Source organism: Carcharhinus amblyrhynchos, chromosome 24 (assembly GCF_965287045.1).
Source record: "Carcharhinus amblyrhynchos chromosome 24, sCarAmb.v2.hapA, whole genome shotgun sequence".
Taxonomy (NCBI): domain Eukaryota; kingdom Metazoa; phylum Chordata; class Chondrichthyes; order Carcharhiniformes; family Carcharhinidae; genus Carcharhinus; species Carcharhinus amblyrhynchos.
The window spans coordinates 2,331,702-2,354,557 of record NC_137347.1 but is presented as its reverse complement, the minus strand read 5'-3'; the positions used below and the strand labels follow the sequence as shown (position 1 = coordinate 2,354,557).

The 22,856-nt window shown below is 44.0% G+C and overlaps 1 protein-coding gene across 1 annotated transcript in view; it reads left to right on the top strand.

The window, feature by feature from the left end:
* LOC145357897 (stromal membrane-associated protein 2-like) overlaps positions 1-18,539 on the top strand; it is a 63,581-nt gene extending 45,042 nt beyond the window's left edge. Inside the window, exons 4-10 of the mRNA XM_080211458.1 lie at positions 1,600-1,678; positions 3,369-3,449; positions 4,308-4,389; positions 5,963-6,090; positions 8,706-8,856; positions 15,129-15,436; positions 16,903-18,539. Coding sequence (XP_080067584.1) covers positions 1,600-1,678; positions 3,369-3,449; positions 4,308-4,389; positions 5,963-6,090; positions 8,706-8,856; positions 15,129-15,436; positions 16,903-17,037 — 964 coding nt within the window. The 3' untranslated portion in view covers positions 17,038-18,539. The remainder of the gene's footprint in view (positions 1-1,599; positions 1,679-3,368; positions 3,450-4,307; positions 4,390-5,962; positions 6,091-8,705; positions 8,857-15,128; positions 15,437-16,902) is intronic.
* The last annotated feature ends 4,317 nt before the right edge of the window (positions 18,540-22,856 follow it).

Genomic DNA, 22,856 nt, shown 5'->3' with positions numbered 1-22,856 from the left:
TGGATAAAAAACTGGCTCGGTCAAAGAAGACAGAGGGTAGCAGTGGAAGGGTGCGTTTCTGAATGGAGGGCTGTGACAAATAGTGTTCCCCAGGGATCAGTGCTGGGACCTTTGCTGTTTGTAACGTATATAAATGATTTGAAGGAAAATGTAACTGGTTTGATTAGTAAGTTTGCAGACGGTGCAAAGGTTGATGGATTTGCAGATAGCGATGAGGATCATCAGAGGATACAGCAGGATATAGATCGGTTGGAGACTTGGGCAGAGAGATGGCAGATGGTGTTTAATCCAGATAAATGTGAGGTAATGCATTTTGTAAGGTCTAATACAGACAGGAAATATACACTAAATGGCAGAACCCTTAAGAATATTGATAGGCAAAGGATCTGGGTGTACAGGTACATAGGTCACTGAAAGTGGCAATGCAGGTGGAGAAGGGAATCAAGAAGGCATACGGCATGCTTGCCTTCATTGGCTGGGGCATTGAGTTTAAAAATTGGCAAGTCATATTGCAACTTTATAGAACCTTAGTTTGGCCTCACTTGGAATATAGTGTTCAATTCTGGTCACCACTCTACCAGAAGGATGTGGAAGCTTTGGAGAGGGTACAGAAAAGATTTACCGGGATGTTGCCTGGTATGGCAGGCATTAGCTAGGGGGAGAGGTTTGAGAAACTTGGTCGGTTCTCACTGGAGTGACAGAGATTGAGGGGAGACCTGATAGAAGTCTACAAGATTATGAGAGGCATGGACAGAGTGGATAGTCAGAACTTTTTCACAGGGTGAAAGAGTCAATTACTAGGGGGCATAGGTTTAAGGTGCAAGGACGAAGGTTTAAAGGAGATGTATGAGGCAGAATTTTTACACCAGAGTAGTGGGTGCCTTGAACTCGTTGCTGGGGTGGGGGGGTGTAGTGGAAGCGGATACAGTTGTGAGTTTTAAGGGGCTTCTTGGCAAGTACATCAATGGGATGGGAATAGAGGGATATGGTCCCCGGAAGGATAGGGGGTTTTAGTTAAGTTGGATTTCTTTACAGTAGGAAATACACTGACCTGGCTCCACACCAAGAGAGAGGCTGCTGAATAATCCGGTATGAATTTGCCGGTATGAATTTCGGGATTCCGAAATGAGCTGGACACAGGGAAGAGTTTCCTTCCCTTCACCTCCCTTTGACAATAACAGATTGTTACCTTAATGCAGTAACGCACCTCAGTACACTTCATCTGAACATAATCTGAGAAGAGGAGCAGCCAACATTGAATATTGGTGTGAGTTAGGACACAGACAGGAGGGTTTTGGGTGAGTTCACGTTAAAGGAGAATGAAAGATGGGAGGGTGACCTGGACAGTATTTGGTGCAGTTTAGCTTAGAGCTGACATATTGATGGAGGAGGGTTTCAGCAGCTGGTGGGTATTACAATGAAGGTGGAAGTAAGAGGTTTTGGAGCCAGAAATGGTTGTGGTAGCTCACTTCGGAATCCCATGGCAAATTCATACTGATTATTCAGCAGCCTCTCTCTTGGTGTGGAGCCTGGTCAGCATATTGCCTAGAGTTTTGAGATCCACTTGTCTTTTAATTATACCTTTAACTTGTTGCTCAGAGCTGTGGAGAGCTTCATAAGAGACAAATATGAAAAGAAGAAGTATTTGGATAGAAGTATTGACATCACTGCATTCAGGGTGAGTGAGTCTTCCTTCAGCAACCGCGATGGAAATTCTACAAATCATGAGTGTACTGGATCAGAATGGAAGGCTTAGGCAGAATATCCAACTCTTTCACAATCTTCTCTGGCCTTGTACATGTTACGATGCAGAGGTTGGCCCCTTTTGAGAATGCCAAATAAGAGGAATACCTCACCTTGTAACCTGTTAAGTGTGTGAGAAGATGTGAACTGTTCTTCAGTAACATCTAGCAGGTAATTAACAGAAGTACCTGACACTCTCTTTAAAATGAACCCCTAACAATTTATTTATTTAACTAACAGGGAACTTTAATTAAACAAGTAACATACCGAATAAAATAAGATCCCATTCAAATGCTGTTCAAATAAATACAACATCCATTCTTTAAAAAAAAGTAGAATTCAGTCACTCTCAAAAATACAACCAGGTTCTGTGGCTTTCTGAAACTTTTGGAATTCCTCTGTCTGTGAGTTCTTTCTGATTTGGTACCTTTCACTGGTTAGATGGTGTAGTCTCTTCAGAGATATCTGAAGCTGGCAGAGATGGGAGCTGCTCTGTCCTCCTTGAGAGGTGGTAGTTCTGTTGCTCTCTTGTTTCCCCTCCCCCCCCGACTCTCATTTATACCTGTGATGATCTATCAATTTTCCTACAGTAGAATTGTTCTGATGTTGTCAACACCATCAAATTCAAATTTTATAGGTTCCTGAGAGCTAAGTGCCTACTTTAAATTCATTGGGCTAAACTTTAAAAAAGACTGTCTTGTCAAGGCTACTGCCTGACTTTTTGGTACAAATGTTTCAGCTTGGACTCTGTGTGTACTTTGAATTTTAAACTTCCAAGCACTGAAACAAAACACCAGCTTTTCAAGGGACATCTCGGTATTTTCCCTCTGGCATTTTTACCAACATCAGATTCCAAGTTCACAAACTCAACTTCACAACATACACGATTCAGCTGGATTTATTCATCACTGCCACCTCGAGAACCCGTTCCTCCATGACCTGGAAGGCAGTGAGGGTTTTGGGATTGGAATAAAGATGAGCAATTAAAGTTCTGGAATATTGCACTTTGTTCTTTTCAAGCATTCTCTGATTACTGCCATGTAAGTGTGTGTGTGTGTGTGTGTGTGTGTGTGTGTATATATAATATGTCATATAGATGGGTTTTTTTTAATGGATTGTTACCTTCCTTTTCTCTGCCTGCAATTTCTATGAAAACACTTCAGGATTCATTGTTCCCTTTATGTAATTCTGAAGCCTCCACATGTCACACTATGCAGATTAACCCACCTGCATGTATTACTAAGTTGTAGTTTCATTCAAAAAGAACCATTCACCATCTTGTCTTTGGGACCACATGATTGTACAGGACTTATGAACAGCAAGTCCTGGCAGAGGACGAATGGTCATTCTCCTGACCCTCTTTTTAACTCTAAAACATGCTTACGGTTTTTGCAGTCAGCGAAATGGCCGCTTTATCTGATGCCTTTAGAGGAATGAAGACACTTAAGGCCTCTTACGTATCAGAAATGCATTTAAAGTTACAGAAATTAACATGTTTGCATCCCACGAGATTTGTGAAGATCTGCATTGAGAGAGGTTTCAGCTGGGCGACTGCCTGCCACAGAGTTTTTGTTCCACACTCCCCCACCCCAAGTCTGCTTAAAGCTGCAGCTTTTCTCTTCCAGAAAGAAAACAGCAAATGGAAGAAAGAGAGTGAAGAAAAGGAGAGCAAAACTCCGCCAGTTATCTTTGAGAAAGTTAAAGTGGTGAGTGCGTGGTTTGTCTGTACCCCCCAGGCTCAGTCTGAGGGGAGTGAGTTAGTGAGCGAGCGAGAGTAATCAAACTGCAAGTATAACAATTAGACTGGGAAGCAGTGTCTCCACTGAACGGACTGCCGATCTAGTGGAGGCCTGTTGGATAGTTGTGGCAAAATTTGGAAACCTTTGAATAAATCTAATTCTATAATCGGAAACAAAATGATGAGACAAGGAAAAGAAATTTGTAACAGTTGTAAATGGGAGCGTTTGAGTAAATTTGTCTCGCTAAGGTGTCCATGGAAACATCATTGGGGCAACAAAAAATCACTCGGATCACTAACAATGATTGGAACAAATGTGCAGTTTCCGATCGCTGCACTTCTCCTCTCAGCTCTGAAATGAGTTATTTGGCATTAAAATAGAAACTAGTGACAACACTCAGCAGCCCTGGCACCATCTGTAGACATGATGTGGGTATTCCAGCGTTGGAGTGGCGTAAACACAGTAAAAAGTCTGACAACACCAGGTTTTAGTCCAACCTATTTATTTGATAATATACTCACAAGCTTTCAGGGTTAGCCCCTTCGTGCTGACGAAGGGGCTAACCCCGAAAGCTTGTGAGTATGTTATCAAATAAATAGGTTGGACTAAAACCTGGTGTTGTCAGACTTTTTACCATCTGTAGAGAGAGAGAGTTAAGGCTTGATTTCTGTGACTGTTCATCTGAACAAGTTATTTGGCCTTTGTGTTGTGTCTGTTCAGGGTTAACAATTCCCGCTCGCCTCGCGAGGCCTTCCAGATTATGCTGAACGAAACCTGTCTTTGGTGACACTTAGTGAACCGCTTTAAATTCTTTTTCCCGTTAAGCCACCAAAGAAAGATGAACAGCAGCAATTGAAAACGAGCCCTTCGACACCTGCTGGCCCGACTATTGATCTGCTGGGACTAGGTAAGAGTTACTGTCTCTGCTCTCTCAACACACTGTTCCTCACGGTTGTACAGCAGCCTTTGCTTCTCGAGTTCCTAGCCATGTTTTCCTTAATTTGTTGGTGTGGTCTTCAAGTGAAGATCCTGAGCAAAGTGCACATTCAACAGTTCCTTATATCTTCTTTATATCTCACATCTTTAAATGTCAATCTTAAACTGAGGACTCTTATTTAATTCCCTTCACTGGAGAGCTCAAGGAGTTCATAGCTTATCACTGCTGACCAAGTTGGGTAGGAGTTCCGAAGGAAGGGCTTTTTGGTGGATTAGGGTAATAAAATGTTAGAGGCTGTGCTGAGGGCTTAGTTTAAGTTTCATTCTGAAGTGTTTTTTAATAACTTTACATTTTCCTGATGTCCCGTTTTAATTGGTTGAGAAACAGCATCCTGTTTACTATATCTCTTACTTCAGTGACCTGTCAGAGTAACTTGCTGCACCTTGGCCTATTCCCTGTTTATTGTTTTTACCTCGCCCTGATCAAACAACCTGCCCTATGCTTAAAGAGGCCCTGTACAAATGAGCAAATTGTACTTCAGGGGAGAATTAGTTGCAGTGAATGCCATGCAAGGTGTTAGAGCGATTGTACACATTGCTGGTGATCAGCTTTTCCTTAATACTCATGGTAAACGTTCTTAGGACAATAACATACTTCAACCCAGATCCTGGCCTCTTTCCCTCATCAGTTCTGGTGCTGGTCACACAAAGCTCTGTGTGTCTCTATTTTCCTTGGCATTTAGAAGTTAATGCTAAGTTCTTTCTAAAAAAAAAGCCAAAGTATTTTACTTGGGTTGTTTAAGGAAAGTGGAATAACAATAGATGTGACACCACACCATGTGAAATACTAGATCGTGAGCCGGTTAGGTTAGCTTAAAGTGAAAGAAAATTACAGAGCTTTGCATTGCCTTTTGCAGCCAGCAACCATCTCAAAGTGCATTCCAGCCAATTCAATACTCTTGAAGTGTAGTCATTGTTTTAATGTAGCAAACACAACAGACAATTTACACACAGCAAGCCCGCACACACAATGCGATAGTGACCAGATAATCTGCTTTTGTGATGATGGTTGAGGGATGAATATGGCCAGGTGGGATTTTTTACACACACCCTGAGGGGATATGTGGGGCCTTAGTTTAACATCTTTGCAACCTTATCTGTTATGTTCAAGTCCTGGAGTGGGATTTGAACCCCCAACCTCCTGGACTTGGCAAGAATGTTTCCAACTGAGCCGCAACATAACCCTGGACACCACAACTGGTGAGAACAGTGTCAAGGTCAGTTGGTAGATTGGTGCATTTTGTAAAATTGTAAATTTGCCTTGCTTTGAGTTGGAGGTGAGAAGCAGCAACAATTTGTGCAATGATATCTATGTAGCTGCCCATGCTTTCTATCAAGTCTAAGATACCTAATGCTCTCTCTTTTGTGACTTTTATAAACTTTTTTCTGTGGTTTTGCTTGAGTAAAATTTGCCCTGTGTGACAGGGTTTCAGTTCAGAAGCTGTTGCCTGGCTGATATTCTGAAACTTCTGTTTCTTTCCAAGATGCCCCTGCTGTTGCTCCTGCCTCCAATGGGACCTCGAATCTAAACACAGCACCAACCAGTGACCTGGATCTCTTTGGACCCATGGTTTCCAACCCAATACCTGATTCCAGCCCTTTCCCAAGCACGGTATGTATTGAGATTTCCCAGACTCGGAACTGGTGCTGCATCCTTCTATACTGGATGAATTATTCAAAACCTGCAATGTAGGGTTTCTGGGCCAGCATGAGGGGGTGACTCAACCGTAACAGACATGCATCATTCCCTCCATCTAGTGCCCCTGTATTTCAGTATTGCTCAAAAAGAGACATTTTTATCAAAACTTCTCATCATGCACTCAACAGGACATTTCGTAAATCGTCCGGATGAGCTCAAGATGAAAATCTTCAACGAAAGATTTTTCAGAAACACTCGAGCTTTGCGCTATTGATTTTACTTAGATCCTTTTATGGGTGAATCTAGTATTAGGGCTCACTGTTTAAAAATAAGGGATTTATTAGGGATTTAGGATAGAGAAATCTTTGGAACTCTGCATCCACCACCTTTAGAGGAAGCAAGAGAGACTTTTGAGTATTTTTGAGGCAAAACTAGGTTGATTCTTGATAAGCAATGGATTGAAAGCTACTGGGGGTAGGTGGGAACATGGAGTTCAGGTTACAGTCAGATCAGCGATGATCATATTAAATGGCAGAGCAGGCTTGAGGGACCAACCTTCCATTTGTATCCACAATCCTGGAAACGGTAAAGTTTCTGAAAGCCTGTGAGATTACTATCAAAGAAACTGGTTGGACTCTAACCTGGTGTTGAGACTTCTCACTGTGTTTACTACTTCACTCAGAGGATAGTGAACCCGAGGAATTCTCTACCATAGAGGCCATGGAGGTCAGGTCACTGAGTATATTTGAGAAGGAAATAGATTGACTTTTAGATTCTAAAGGTGTCAGTGGCTTTCGAGAGAGGGTGGGAATATGATGTTGAGAAGGGAGATCAGGTATCATATTGAATGACAGAGCATGCCCGAAGGATGGAACAACCTATTGCTGCTTCTATTCTCTGTTTCTTCCTGCACCAAATGGACTGCAGCAGCACAAGAAAGCAGTTCACCACTACCATCTTGAAAGTAATTAGGGATGGGAACAAATGCTGGCCTTGCCAGTGACATCCACATCCAGCAAAGGAATAGAAATATAATCTCCACTGGGGATGTGGGGGCTGTGTGTCAGGATGTCGTCATGTGTCCCTCTTTGTGTGTGTGTCTTGTCTACCTTCCTGTGCATGCACGTATCTCTGCCTTTGCCTGTGTGCACGCACACACGTGTCTTTGTCTTTGCCTTGCGTGCTCACGTGTCTGTCTTTGCCTGTGCGTGCTCACATGTCCATCTTTGCCTGTGCGTGCTCACGTGTCCGTCTTTGCCTGTGCGTGCTCACGTGTCCGTCTTTGCCTGTGCGTGCTCACGTGTCCGTCTTTGCCTGTGCGTGCTCACGTGCTTGTCTTTGCCTGTGCGTGCTCACGTGCCTGTCTTTGCCTGTGCGTGCGCACGTGTCTGTCTTTGCCCGTGTGCGTGCGCACGTGTCTGTCTTTGCCCGTGTGCGTGCTCACGTGTCTGTCTTTGCCCGTGTGCGTGCTCACGTGTCTGTCTTTGCCCGTGTGCGTGCTCACGTGCCTGTCTTTGCCTGTGCGTGCGCACGTGTCTGTCTTTGCCCGTGTGCGTGCGCACGTGTCTGTCTTTGCCCGTGTGCGTGCTCACGTGTCTGTCTTTGCCCGTGTGCGTGCTCACGTGTCTGTCTTTGCCCGTGTGCGTGCGCACGTGTCTGTCTTTGCCCGTGTGCGTGCGCACGTGTCTGTCTTTGCCCGTGTGCGTGCGCACGTGTCTGTCTTTGCCCGTGTGCGTGCGCACGTGTCTGTCTTTGCCCGTGTGCGTGCGCACGTGTCTGTCTTTGCCCGTGTGCGTGCTCACGTGTCTGTCTTTGCCCGTGTGCGTGCGCACGTGTCTGTCTTTGCCCGTGTGCGTGCGCACGTGTCTGTCTTTGCCCGTGTGCGTGCGCACGTGTCTGTCTTTGCCCGTGTGCGTGCGCACGTGTCTGTCTTTGCCCGTGTGCGTGCGCACGTGTCTGTCTTTGCCCGTGTGCGTGCGCACGCGTCTCTTTGCCCGTGTGCGTGCGCACGCGTCTGTCTTTGCCCGTGTGCGTGCGCACGTGTCTCTGTCTTTGCCCGTGTGCGTGCGCACGTGTCTCTGTCTTTGCCCGTGTGCGTGCGCACGTGTCTCTGTCTTTGCCCGTGTGCGTGCGCACGTGTCTGTCTTTGCCCGTGTGCGTGCACACGTGTCTCTGTCTTTGTCCGTGTGTCCGTGTGTGCGTCTTTGTGTGCACGTGCATGCGTTTCTGTCTTTGCCTGTGCGTGTGTGCACACATGCATGCGTCTCTGTCTTTGCCTGTGCATGCACACACGTCTCTGTCTTTGCCTGTGCGTGCATGCACTCGTCTGCCTCTGTCTGTGCACGCGTGCCCATAAGTGTCTCTGTCAGTATTTGTATATGTGTCCACGTGCAAGTGATGGGATACAGTGCCTATTGTGTCATCAATATGAGAAGTGACAGTGTTCCACCCATTCTAGTGAATGCTTTTGTCTACATAGTTCGGGTAGAGAGTTTGAATGTAAGCAAAGAAATACTGTCTCTGACAGTAACATGGGAACGTTTTCAGTGTGTTTGAGAACATCATTGTGTGAACATTTTGTTCCACAGGCTTTGACCTCCACTCCACAGGATGGAGCTGAAAACCTGAACCTCTTTGCTGATCCCAACCTGAAAATGGAGGACTCTGGAAAGAAGCAACTTTCAAAGGACTCCATTCTGTCACTTTATGGGTCACAATCGCACCAAATACCTACTCAAAGTAAGTGACCAGACTTTGGATTAGAGTAAGATGCTGAAAGGACAAAGGCGTTACCATTTTATTCTGATAGACTAGTGACTTCTGAGCAGGCAAGCCATCAACACCCGTTATGAGGCCACAACTGGGACTGGCAATTGGAAAGGTTGGCACTCGGTGGTGTAGGGGGTGGTTGGCTAGGAGCTAGGATGGGGTGGCTGAATGTTTGCTGATGGGTAAGTTGGAGATAACTCAGTTTGTTGGAGCTCTGTTATTTACAAATGACTGCGATGTCAGAAACATTTGAAATCTTAATCCTTGGCTGAGTCCTTGATATGTGTGGCACAGCTCCATGGAGCTGTGTATCAATGCAAGAAGTGAAATTAGATGGTGAGAGCACCAGAGAATTTGCAGAAGATTCCAGTGCTCTAGTCAGACTGCGGGCCCTCTGACCATGCTTGTTATGGTAAGCAAGTAGCTGTGAAGAAATCTCCTTCCTAAAAGCTGGCAAATATTGATTATTCCCAATAGATAGGAAATGGTGTTTCCACTCTGCTTTGAAACAAGTTCTGCTGAAATAAATGCCTGGATCAGCACCATTTTTAATAGTTTTTGTAATTATATCACTCTCCTCCCTGTGCATTGTGGCTCATTCAATCCATCCATTGCCTTGAGACAAGGAGAAAGCTATGGGAAATCTAGCTTAACTTCAGAAACCCCAAAACTAACATCACCACAATCCATACAAAAGGATGTCAGCTGGAAATATTTTATAACCAATTCTTTATAATCAGTCCCTGCGTTTAGCAGTTATTCTTGGATTATATTACTGAAGCTTATTTGTCAAATTAACTGAGAAAGCTCAAAATAAGGATATAAAACACTAGGTAGAAACGAGTGATCTCTCCCAGACGGCAAGTTTTGTCTGCACCCTTCTCCCAGACCTGATTCCTGCTGGTTCCCCATTCTCTGAAACATTCAGGCAGATAATAGAAACTTATATTGCAGTCATTAAGTGTTAAATGAGCTAACAAACTTATATGATAGTGTAGAAAATTTTTTGACCATTTTCCTCCCGTTCATCCCTCCCCCCCACCCCCTCCGTCCCTCCCTTACCTCCCTCCCTCCCTCCCTCACCTCAATATTGGGGTTGAAATGTGAGATGTGCCATATAGATGTGAAGTTTCATATTCATCCCATAAGGTCATTTAGGAGCAGAATGAGGTCATTCGGCCCATTGAATGTGTTCCACCATTCAATCATAGCTGACATTCTCACCCCCATTCTCCTGCTTTCTTCCCCTAACCCTTGGTCCCATCATTGATCAATAACCTTTCTACCTCTGCCTCGAAGGCACTCATTGACTTGGCCTCCACAGCCCTGTGTGGTCCCGGAGAAAAGCAGGTTTTTGTATTCCAGTCCGTCCCGTCTATTGCTGTCTCTCCAGTACTATGTATATCCACTGATAATCTTAGCACAGCTTTATTGGTAAACATAAGCTGTGATGGCAGTTACTGGAATGAATGACACAACCTCCTTAACATCTGTGTCACACAGTCTGCTGTGATTTGAGTTGTGGCAGGTTAAGGGAATTGTTAATTCAATATAAGAATCATCAGGGTAAATATTCTGTTGCAGTAAGCAATTACTGTGCCTTAGCTGAATGTTGATTTAGATAGAACAGACTGGCTGTTTGTGTGTAAAAATCCTGCTTCTCCTTCAAGCTAAAGGAGGTACATCTAGAATATAGAAATGTACACTTAACCTTTTAAATTAATTATTTATGGAATCAGCTTCATCACCTCTTCAGGTGGTGTGTTCCGGATCCCGACAACTCCCCGAGCGCAAACATTCCCCTCATCTTCCCTTGCGATTGTTTGCTAATGGTTTTGAATTCGTTGACCAGAGGGAATAGTTTTTCTCTGTCCACTCTCGCCTAAACTGTCATCTTCTGAAAACCTCTATCTTTTCACTTTCTCTGTCCCAACCTTCCCAAATGACCGAAGTTCCTCCTCACTAGTGAAATCCGAGTAAACCTCTCCATGCCCTTTTGTAAAGTGTTTAGACCTTTCCTAATGTGTTGAATTGCTCCCACTAACCAATGATGTTCAAAAAAGTTGCACATGGCCTTTTTTGTTTATAGATTCTATTCCCTTGCTTGAAAACCCAAGTAATATCTGTGGTCTTTTTAACCTCCTTAATTTCACCTTTAAGAATTTGGATGCCAAAGTCTCCGTGCTCACTGACGCTTTGCAATATCATGCCGTTTTTAATCATTGTTACTCCTGTTGGCTGGAAGGCCCCTGCCACTTGTAGCCTGTTCCTCCATTCCAGATTGCTCCCCGGAGCTAGTTTAATGCTGCAGAAAGGTACATTTCAATCACTTAGCAATATTTTATTTTTAATGTACTGGCTACATGTTGTAGTCTGTATTGTGAACAAGTTGGAAAGGCTTTGTGCAGGGAATTCTGATGAGTCAGTTAGCCCAGTTAGTAGATAATAGAATTCTTAAACCCAGTCCTGCTTTTGGGACTCACATTGCATGATGAATTGTTTTCTTAAATATTTTATTTAAAGTACATTTTTTTATATTGTGGTTAGGTTTTTTTTTTAAATGTCCTTGAACTAAATATTACAATTAATTCTCCACAGTTTGTTAATTTGAAGTTGGAAATCTCATTTACTGAAATGTCCTGGTTAGAGAAACATGGAAAATAGGTGCAGGAGTAGGCCATTTGGCCCTTTGAGCCTGCTCCACCATTCAATATGATTATGGCTGATCATGTACTCTCAGTACCCCACTCCGACTTTCTCTCCATACCCTTTGATCCCTTTAGGTTTAAGGACCACATCCAGTCCCTCTTAAACATATTTAACGAACTAGCCCAACAGTTTTCTGTGGTAGAGAATTCCACAGGTTTACAACTCTGAGTGAGGAAGTTCTTCCTTATCTCAATCCTAAATGACTCACCCCTTATTTTTAGACTGTGACCCCTAGTTCTAGACTTCCACAACAATGGGAACATTCTTCCTGCATCTAATGTGCCCAGTCCCATCAGGATTTCATATGTTTCTATGAGATCCTCTCTCGTTCTTCTAAATTCACCTGATTCTAACTGTAAGGGACCTACATTTGGCTTCACCCTCTTTTTCTCTTCACATATCTGTAGAAGCTTTTGCAGTCAGTTTTCTGCAAGCCTGCTGTCATATTCCAAATTAAACCCTTTGTCTTCCTCTGAATTTTAAATTCCCCCCGGTCCTTGGCTAATTTAAATGCCTTCTCTTTGGCTTTAACACTATCCCTGATTTAATTGTTGGCCATGGATGAGCCGCCTTCCCTGTTTTATTCTTATGCCAGACAGGGATCTACAGTTGTTGAAGTTCATCCACGTGTTCTTTAAACTTCTGCCATTGCCTATCCAATGTCAACCCCTTTCGTATCCTTTGCCAGTTTATCCTAGCCGAAGCATGTCTCATACCATCAAAGTTAGTTTTCTTCAAGTTCAAGACCCTAGTCTCAGACTTACCTGTGTCACTTTCCATCTTAATGAAGAATTCTACCACTTTATGGTCACTCCTACGCCTCAAGATTGCTAATCAAAATCTCTCATTACACAATACCCATTCTACGACAGCAGCTCTCTAGTTGGTTCCTTGACATATTGATTGAGAAAATCATCCCTTATACTTCCAAGAAATCCTCCTCCATTGCATTGCCACCAGTTTGATGAACCCAATCAATATGTAGAGTGAAGTCACTGATAATAACTGCTGTACCCATGCTGCACGCACCTCTAATTTCCTGCTTAATGTCATTCCCAACCTCGCTACTATTGTTTGGTCTGTACACAACTCCCACTAACGTTTTTTGTCTTTTGACATCCACAGCTCCACCCATACAGATTCCACATCACCCAGGCTAATGTTCTTCCTTACTATTGTGTTAATCAGAATGCAGGTACAGCACGTGTACGAAAGGCAAATTTGATGTTGGCATTTATTACAAAGGGACTAAAGTATAAAAGTAGAAGCGCGTTGTTGCAATTGTATAGGGTGTTGGTGAGACCACATCTGGAATAATGTGTGCAGCTTTGGTCTCCTTATTTGAGGAAGGATGTGGTGGCATTGGAGACAGTTCAGAAGTGGTTCAACAGATTAATTCCAGGGATGAAAGGTTGATGTATGAGGAGAGCTTACTTGGGCTTATACTCACTGGAGTTTAGAAGGATGAAAGGGGATCTGATCGTATATAAAATACTAAAAGCGATTGAAAAAGTAAACTTAGATCAAGTCTTTCCCCTTGTGTGGGGCAATCTAGAGCAAGAGCTGACAGAAATAGGTTGAAAGGTGGTAGATTTAAAACTAAGCTGAGGAGGAACTACTACTTGCAGAGGGTGGTGAATATATGGAACTCACTGCTCCATAGCCCAATGAAGTCTGAATCATTAAATGTTTTCAAGAAGGAGATAAATATATTTCTGATTTTTAAAAAAAGAATGTGTTAAAGGGATACGGGGAACAGGTAGGAGGTAGTTTTGAGACTAGGGAGAGATCAGCCATGATCTGATTGAATGGTGGAGCAGGCTCAAAGGACTGTATTTGCCTAATTCTGCTCCTAATTCCTATGTTGCTAAAGCGCTTATTCTGTCTTATTAAGGAATTTGCTGATCCTATCCATTCCACATAGCTCTGTCAGCCAACTGTGTTGAGTCCAAGATGGCCTTGGGGGATGCTCAACAGGTAGAACATAGAAAAACTACAGCAAAAACAGGCCCTTCAGCCCACAGAGTTATGCTAAACATATCCCCACCTACTAGGCTTACCTATAACCCTCTATCTTATTAAGTCCCACGTACTCATCCAAAAGTCTTTTAAAAGACCCTATCGAATCCGCCTCCACCACCACTGCTGGCAGCCGATTCCACGCAGCCTCTGAGTGAAAATCTTACCCCTGACATCTGTACCTACTCCCCAGCACCCTAAACCTGTGTCCTCTTGTGGCAGCCATTTCAGCCCTGAGAAAAAGCCTCTGAGAATCCACCTGATCAATACCTCTCAACATCTTATACGCCTCTATCAGGTCCCCTCTCAACCTTCGTCTCTCCAGGGAGAAGAGACCGAGCTCTCTCAACCTATCCTCATAAGGCATGCCTCCCAATCCCGGCAACATCCTTGTAAATCTCCTCTGCACCCTTTCAATGGCTTCCACATCCTTCCTGTAATGAGGTGACCAGAACTGCGCACAGTACTCCAAGTGGGGTCTGACCAGGGTCTTATAAAGCTGCAGTATTATCTCCCGAGTCCTAAACTCAATTCCTCGATTGTTGAAGGCCAGTACACCGAACGCCTTCTTCACCACATCCTCTACCTGCGAAGCTGATTTGAGAGTCCTATGAACCCTGACCCCAAGATCCTTCTGATCTTCCACACTGCTAAGAGCCTTACCTTTAATATTATATTCCTTCATCCCATTTGACCTGCCAAAATGAACCACCACCACACACTTATCCGGGTTGAAGTCCATCTGCCACCGTATCGTCCATGTTTGATAAGGGAAGCTCTCTTCCAGTGTACTGTGTGTACATTAAAGCGGCACAGCTTCGGAGCACTCAACTTGTGAACAAAAGATCAGCTGGAAATGAGGATAAGCTTTTTCAGTTTCCAAGTGGATGAGGAAGATTAATATAACTGGGAAATAATCCCTGCAGTCAAACAGAGGAGGCACTGAGCAACCAGTCCCACCTTCAACCAGTTGCCTTTCTCTTGTTGCCTCACAGCACCAGGGACCTGGGTTCATTTCTGGCCTTGAGTAACTGTGTGGAGTTTTGCACGTTCTCCTCTTGTCTGCGTGGGTTTCCTCCGGGTGCTCCGGTTTCCTCCCACAGTCCAAAGATGTGCGGGTTAGGTTGATTAACCATGCTAAATTGACCCTAATGTCAGGGGATTAGCAGGGTAAATATGTGGGGTTATGGGGATAGGGCCTGGGTGGGATTGTGGCTGGTGCAGACCCGATGGGCTGACTGGCCTCCTTCTGCACTGTGGGGTTCTATAATTTAGATGCTTTGTCATTCCATTATTTTTGATTTTAATTTGATCTCTAGCAGTTGCAGACCACGCTCCCAACTATATCCCACTTTTACTGCCTGCCACACATCTTCTGTCTTTGGAGACTCTGAGGGACGTTTTGCTCAATGATTTTACAGATGTTTTCTTTTTAATCCTGCATGATGTAAGCTGGTTAAGGGTAGCCAATTCAGAAAGTGAATGAGTGACTGTCTCCTCTTTGTGTTTCACAGGCACAATGTTCATGGCCTCTGCACAGGTGCCCTATACTCCCTGTGTGCCATCTGGCTACGGGAATTTCCCACCTATGGGTGGCACAGTGACACCCACCAGCGGCATGATGAATAGTGTGGGGCAGTCGATGGGCATGATGGGCCCAATGGCACTGCCAGGAGGAATCATGGGAGGCATGCAAGCTGGAGTAATGGGCATGCCCAGCGGGATGATGGCACAACAGGGTGCCTACGTGGGTGGGTTAGCGATGCCTCAGCCAGTGTACGGAGTCCAGCAGGCACAGCAGCTGCAGTGGAACATCACACAGGTAAGCAGCATTCCTGCCTGCTCTTTAATGTTTTAACTCGATATGTTCATTACAATCAAACATCTAATAGCTTGGTCAAAGCAATGAGCTGTCCAGCATGTTGTATAAGAGAGGATGAGAACTCAGCCCCTTGTCCATCCAGAAACTGCACTGGGGGCAATATTTCTCTCAAGTATTTAGTACACGCAGCCTGTTTATTTAAACAGGCCCTCCTCTCGCTCACCGTGCCGCTCTCTCGCCTTCTCTCTCACTCTCTCTCTCTCTCTCTCTGTGCCGCCCTGCACTTGCACCTTAGTTCGTACTTTAACTGTGAAAGAGGGCGGGGGTGCGGTCTAGATAAGCAGACATCTTGTTGGAACCATTCCAATTGCTTGACGTTGGGTCATGTTGTCACCATTGAGTAATCAGATCTCTGCCTTCAATTTCACAACATACTGCCTCTGATTGGGAGCCTGCAATGAGAGTGGCTATTCGACAATAGTGAGCATGTCATGGAGCAGCCCAGGCCTTCCTGCCTCCTGGAAGTCCAGCAAGGATCAGGTCCTGCCTCAGTGCCCATTCCCCAGTCTGAGTGTATCTCATCCTCCAGTGGGGGGGGTGGTGTTTACACACTGATGGTGAATGAATGATCTGAAAGGGGGCAGAAGCAGGTTCAATAGTACCTATTAACAGGGTATAGGATTAATAGCTGAATGGTATGAATATGTTTGTAGGGCTTGGTGGACGAGGACCAATTGACTAGCTTTCAAAGTGCCAGCACAAGCATGATGGGCTGAATGGCCTCCCATGCTGTAAGATTCTATGATTCAGTGTCAGCTGAGATTGGCTGTTATGGAGACTAAGCTTGGCACCTTCTGATTTGAATGATTGTACACTGGGAATGAACTGATCCTGTGTGGAAATCCTTTAGTGTCTTTAGCTTAAAGGGACTGTGTGGTTTTCTGCTCCAGGGTAACGTGGGGCAAGCTGGTAATTCAGCTCCCCATCAAAGATCAGATCCAAAATTACCCGTTTGACTCACTTCTTTAACATGATTTCAGTTCTGTCCTCTGTATCAGCATTGACTTGCTTCACCCCATCACCTGGTAAAACATTTTGACCTGGGTTAAATTCCAGCCTTGAGTGACGGTGTGGAGTTTGCATGTTGTGTGTGTGTGTGTGGGCTTCTTCTAGTTGCTCCCCTTTCCTCCCAGTCCAAAGACGTGTGGGTTAGGTTGATTGGCCGCACTAATTTGTCCCTTAGTGTCAGGGGGGACTAGCAGGGTAAATATGTAGTGTTATGGGGGTAGGCTGTGGGTGGAATTGTTCTAGGTGGAGGCTTGATGGACTGAATGGCACTGTAGGGATTCTATAATGCTATTTTTATGGTCACCTTTACGTCAGTTCTTTAGTAGCTGTTAGTTGGGTAGAGAGCTTGTGTAAAATGATTGCGTTCCGAGCACCAGTTGACTTTCTTTCTTTTTCAGATGACCCAGCAGATGGCAGGAATTAATTTCTATGGTGCCAATGGGATGGTGAATTATGGACAGTCATCCGTTCCCATGGGAGCAGGAGCCGCACCACTTGCTGGTCAATCCCTCGGCACTCAGATGTGGAAATAACCGGAACGGAAGTAAAACAAGAAACAGCAATTGCTCAATGTTTCGAAACCACGCAGAAGATTGTGGCTTCTTCTCTACTCCAGCCAATTTGCAGTGTGCGATCTCAACTCCATTTTGCCTCTAGATCCTACACAGACTTGGCAAGAATTCACCATCAAAGTGGCAGCCATCATTACCAAAGTCAATTTTTAAAACAAATATTTTTCTCCCAAAGAGAGATTCTTTGGGTGTTTGACTCCTTCACAAGAAGAATGTGCGAGGGAGGGGTGTGTGATCCTCAACTTTGTGTTCAGTGCAGCTTTGGTCTCTTTTTGTTTAAATTTATTTGTAAATTTTGTTGTGACACAACGCCAGCACATCACAGGATGCCTTGTTTACTCATGCTGATTTAGAATTGATAAGATTAGGCTCAGTGAGGAGGTGAGCTCTTCAGCTTTGGAACGGGAGGCAGCAACACCGGGGAAAGTGATAATTGTGTGTGACCAGTTCATCAACCCTGAGCCCCTTTGCACAGCGAGAAAATGTATCAAACTGAAGCATATATGTGCCTCCACCCTGCAGGGACCTCCCCAACCCACAGGGAGCTCTACCCCCCTGATAGGAATATTTGGTAAATACCCACCCTTCCAAACTGTCCCCATGGGTTAATTGATTTGCTGATAATGATGAGATAACTGATGGTGTTGTTGGCAGTAGTTTACTAATTCTTTTATTCAACAATGCCTGTTCTGTTGATTGTCCTGGCACTCTCCCTGGCATGGGATTTAGCTAGGGACTTACACTTCCTGGTTGGAGGACTGAGCACAAGTGAGTTGGAGAACTCTTGTTATTCCAAAACACGCATAACGAAATATCTAGCACAAGGCATAAAACAGGTTAGCCGAGACCTGTCCCCCTCTCAGGGTAAGGTGTCACCCACAATACATGAACCAACCATCCAGCTTCATTATCTGAGTCATCACATTCCAACATAAAAATGCACTGTTTTTAACCTCCAAACAAAGTTGTTTTTAAATGGAATTCCAGCATTCGTGTGAAACACTGGAGGGAGAAAGGAGTGAGAGGTCAGTGAATGTTTGAGACCGGTATTTGAGCTGTGGGTGCAAGGTTTCACAGTTGCACCAGAATGTGGTACAAGAGGGATGACAGTCACTCATAGCAAACCACTTTATATCACTGAGCTGAAGAATGAAGCCTTTGATCTAGTTTGGCTCTGTGTTTTCTTGCTGTTCATAACCACTGTTCCCTAATGGTATAGGCTGGCTGAGGACAGGGGTGGTCTTCACAATGTACATCATAAAGCCGTGTTTCTCCTTGTATCAATACAGGGGCAGGTGAAAGATCCTGTATTGCCAGATTGGTGTATTTGTGTCTGGATTGACGCATACTTGAATAATTAACACCATGGCATTACGTGTGCAGGGTAGGAATTGCAGTGTTAGCCGCAGAGGCTGCTGCTGCGATCTTCCCCAGAAGTTGCTCATTTCTGTTCCTTTCCTCCCCCCCCCCCCCCCAACCTATCTGTAAGCGATGTGTTAAACCACAAATAAGCACCAACCTTTGAGTCTATATTGTAGAAAAGCAGTAGCAGGATTTTGACTAGATACTGTGAAACAATTGGAGACAGTGTAGGGGAGTAAAGTACCGCCTGTTGCTGTGCTATTATCTGACCTGTGCGATGGGAGAGTGCCTTTGAATTCTACCCTGAGAGAGAGAGCAACTGGACGTTAACATTTTGTATCTGACTTTTATTTTCTGAGGGATGGGGGAAGAGAAGAACTCCTTTAGTACTTTGCACAGTGCTGCTTCAGCTAGCTTTCGAAAGTTAGGCAATAGGGAGATACTGCAGTATAAAGGCTTAAAATCCACTTCAGCACTTCTCACGGGATTTTTCATGCATCAGTAGCCTAATTAGATAAGGGGCAAATGGCATTGACTATTTTAGAAACGTGGATTTTTGCTGGGTCATTTCAGCTGAATAGGGAATCCTAAAAAATGTTTAACTCATAGAAGGCTAGTGTGTACCGCAGCGAACCTGAATGTAGAGGTCCATAGTTAAGGTTCTAAATAGGTCAGAGCAGTTACCTGAGCAAAAATCCACCTGGGCGGTGCTGTGGTGACTGATGGGTGCAACTCAGCCTTGCGTTTTTAATGTTTGTTTTATGATTTAAGAGAAATATTGACTTGCTAAGGCGGTGAGCAAACCTCTTGCAGCCTGGTACAGTCAGACTGTGGTAAAATTTGTACCTAACCACCTCATCCTAAAACAGCCTTGAGTGATTTGGAACAAGTCCAGCTGATGTTGCCAGCCCCGGTAATGAGGAGTGCACAGTTCCACGCTGCCTTACCTGAAATGTGACACTTTAGGAATTTTACCAGGTTTTGTGAAACCCAATGTTCCCCTTCCCCAGTCTGAATAGTTGTCGGCTAACACGCTGATCAGTTTATGTGATGTGGAGATGCCAGCGTTGGACTGGGGTAAACACAGGAAGAAGGCTGACAACACCGGGTTTAAGTCCAACTGATTTATTTGATAGTAAACTCACAAGCTTTCGAGGTTTGCCCCTTCATCGGGTGAATGGAGAGTTCTGAGGCCAGAGTTCTCCGTTCACCTGACGAAGGGGCAAACCTCGAAAGCTTGTGAGTTTACTGTCAAATAAATCGGTTGGACTTAAACCTGGTGTTGTCAGACTTCTTACTGTGATCAGTTTACGCACAGTGCAAAATAACTGGAAACGTATGCCCCATTATAGGGGTAACCATATGAGTTAGTGGGAAAATATCCATCTCGAGTTGTCTTTTCAAAAGATGGCTAAGATTGACTTTTACGTTAATTTTGTTTCTAATTGCTCTTGAATGAATATCTTTGACCTGTAAAGTTTGGACTCAGCACAGCAGAATTGTTGGAAGTGATTGCATGTGCAGAAGTACCCAGAGGAGTGAGACTGAAGTTCTATTGGCCACTATCGCCAGTTATTTCCCCTGTGATTCGCATCCTGTTTAAACTGCTCAGGAAAATGAGTCGAATGGAATTTAAAACAAAAAAAAACTGTTTATGGAGTGAGAGTTAAATCCTGTATTTAAATCTAAAGTTTAATAACGTACTCATGTGAAGCTTGCATGTAGAATAGCAACCAAATGTCAAAACACAAACTGCAGTCAGCCTGACAATGAGCATTGCAGGTTTGGTTCACTGCAGTACTTGGGCAGGCAATGTGGTCTTGCTGTTCTATGGGTCTGACACTGGAGGGGAAGTTTTAAAGAGGGTACTTACTCTACTCAAAATGAATTATTCTTCTGTGGGAGCCAATGTATAAAAAAAAATTAAAGAGCAAGAGTTTGCAGCTACTGACTGCTGTGATGTGCCAGAGACTGGTTTTGTATGTAATCCTTTGTGCCCAAACTGTGGGAATCACGTGCATCTAAAACTGCTTAGCATCATGCTTTGGACAAGGAGCAGAGGGTACAGGTACCAGAAGACACATTGTCTGTATTCAGCTCTGTACTGAGTGTCTATTGATATTCATTCACCTTTTTATTAACTGTGTCCATGAATGTGTTAAAATCTTGCCAGTTCAGGTACAAAGAGAATGTATTAAAAGGCAAGAATCTGCAGTGCAAGACAGATTGAGCTGCGACTGTGAATACTGTTTAAGGAGTGGAATATTCCTCTTGCACTGAGGTTGCAATATAAATATAACTCTGCTTCTCCCCACAGCATTTCCACAGATCATTCTCCACTGAGCTTCTATCTGCTTTTGCTGTTCCAATACTAACACTCTGGTGGGAGGTGAACAGATTTCACAGTTTACCACATTTTAAATCGATACTTTCCTCACTCACTGTTTTGTCGAGCAGTTAGCAGTACTAGTGAATTGTCAGGAAGCTGTTTGCCCCATCTCCAGAGCACGCTGTATGTGCGTTTCGGTCTGTCCCGTTTGCCCCCTCTGCTCCGTGCTCCTTGATGGGTGTAAGTCTCCTGCCGGCTGTGTGAATGGCTGTTGGGGAAGCCTGGACCCTGATTTCTGTGTTCTCTGGAGTGAGCTGCTCCATCTGTGGTATGACGATGCACTTAAACTGCATACAAACTTCAAAAACCCAGAGCTGCTTTTATATTGATGAATCATTTGAATCCAGGTTTGAATGTGAATCCTGGGGCGATTGACAAAGATTGGTGCCCCTATAATCTGGATTGAAACGGCGTTGATGTAAAAGCAAGCTGGTTTCTGTACTGCCCCACCAAGTAGCTGAATATTAGCTTGTAACCACGATGTATTTGTGCAGGGGAATTAAATTCCCTGTTTTCTGGGTATTGATGATGCTCAGAAGAGCTCCTGAATGAAGCTTTAATGTGTTATATGTATGGATATATGAATATATTAATATAAAGCTGATTTGTGGTATTTTTAAGAGGCTGTTTTGTTTATAAAGAAATTAAGGCATGTATAAAATAGAGCTGCAAAAAATTAATACCTTTTATATATCTTAGTAAGGTTAGCTTATGTGTGACCAGTGAAGAGGAGCTGTATTGTAGTATTTGTCTTCCGTGCCTAACTGGGACATTGCACCAAATCAGAAAATGGAAGTTGTATGATAAGCTAGTAAAGGGATAATAGATGGAGTTAGACAGAGCTCAGTGGGTAAAGGTTTTATTTTCTTGTAAAATTTGGTGCAAAGGCTGTTAGCACACACTGCACATGGTGGCTGATTGAGGAAGGATGGGCTACTAGAGGATATTTTGCCGCACCCCAAGTTACTCATTTATATTACCGGATTTTGGCCTTGTGCTAGATTGGAGATAGAAAATTATTTTTTGAATACACAGAAGCTATTTTTCCAGTACACACTTTTTCTGATTGCTGTTCCACAGGGTCAGCAGATTGAAGAATGTCTTGATTTCCAGCAGTGTTTGTTCCCGAGGTCTGCTCACTCTCCAGGCTTGCTGGGTCGAGTCGGAGGTTGGTTTTTGTGTCGGGGTCACAGTTGACTGTAGTGCAAGACTGGGGGATGTCCTGAACCGTTGTGCTCCTTTCATTTCAGCCCCACCATCACTCGGCTGCTAATTTCCATTGTCACGCCGTGCTTCACCTGCATTCGACTCTGAACCCTTATTAAACTCAATGTTATTCCTGTGCAGTGGCACTCAAATGCAGAGCTATTGTAATCTTTTGCAATGTTTGTTTACTGAACTGCCTGGGACCAACTCAACATTAATGTGAGGCAAAGTGATGCTTTGTGTTTCTCTTCTCTCCACCCTCCTAATCTGTGTGAAAACTTGCTATACTAAAGTGCACAATTTCGTTCACTGATGTAAGCATGCCAGCAATGGAGTAACTTATCTGTGAATGTATCCTGGTTTACTGCTTTCAGCTCTGTCCTGTACAATATATATAAATATATTCTCATTGTAATATAAAGCTTGTGGGGAAAATAAAGATTTTATTAAAGTTTTACTTTGTATACTGAAAGGAACTGTGTTCTAGTTTGAAATCTCTAATGTCACTCATTCCGGTGTAAACATTCTGTGCCCCATTTCTGAAACCTTCCTTTCCTATGCTGCATCTTCCATGTATGCACCAGCCCCAGGCACTCGTGTAGCTTGGGGATTTGAAATGCAGTTACAACTTTTGGCCTGTTTTTTGGAAACTGTCACTCGGACGTGCTACCTCTGATACAAACCGCTTGCTGCGTATATTCAATCAAAAACTAAATTGGCCCAATCAAAGATAAGAGACACATTACAGATCCAAGCTGACAAGACGGGCTCCACTTTTCCTGTCTGGATCTTGATTTACACATCCCCTCCTGAGCTTGATCTG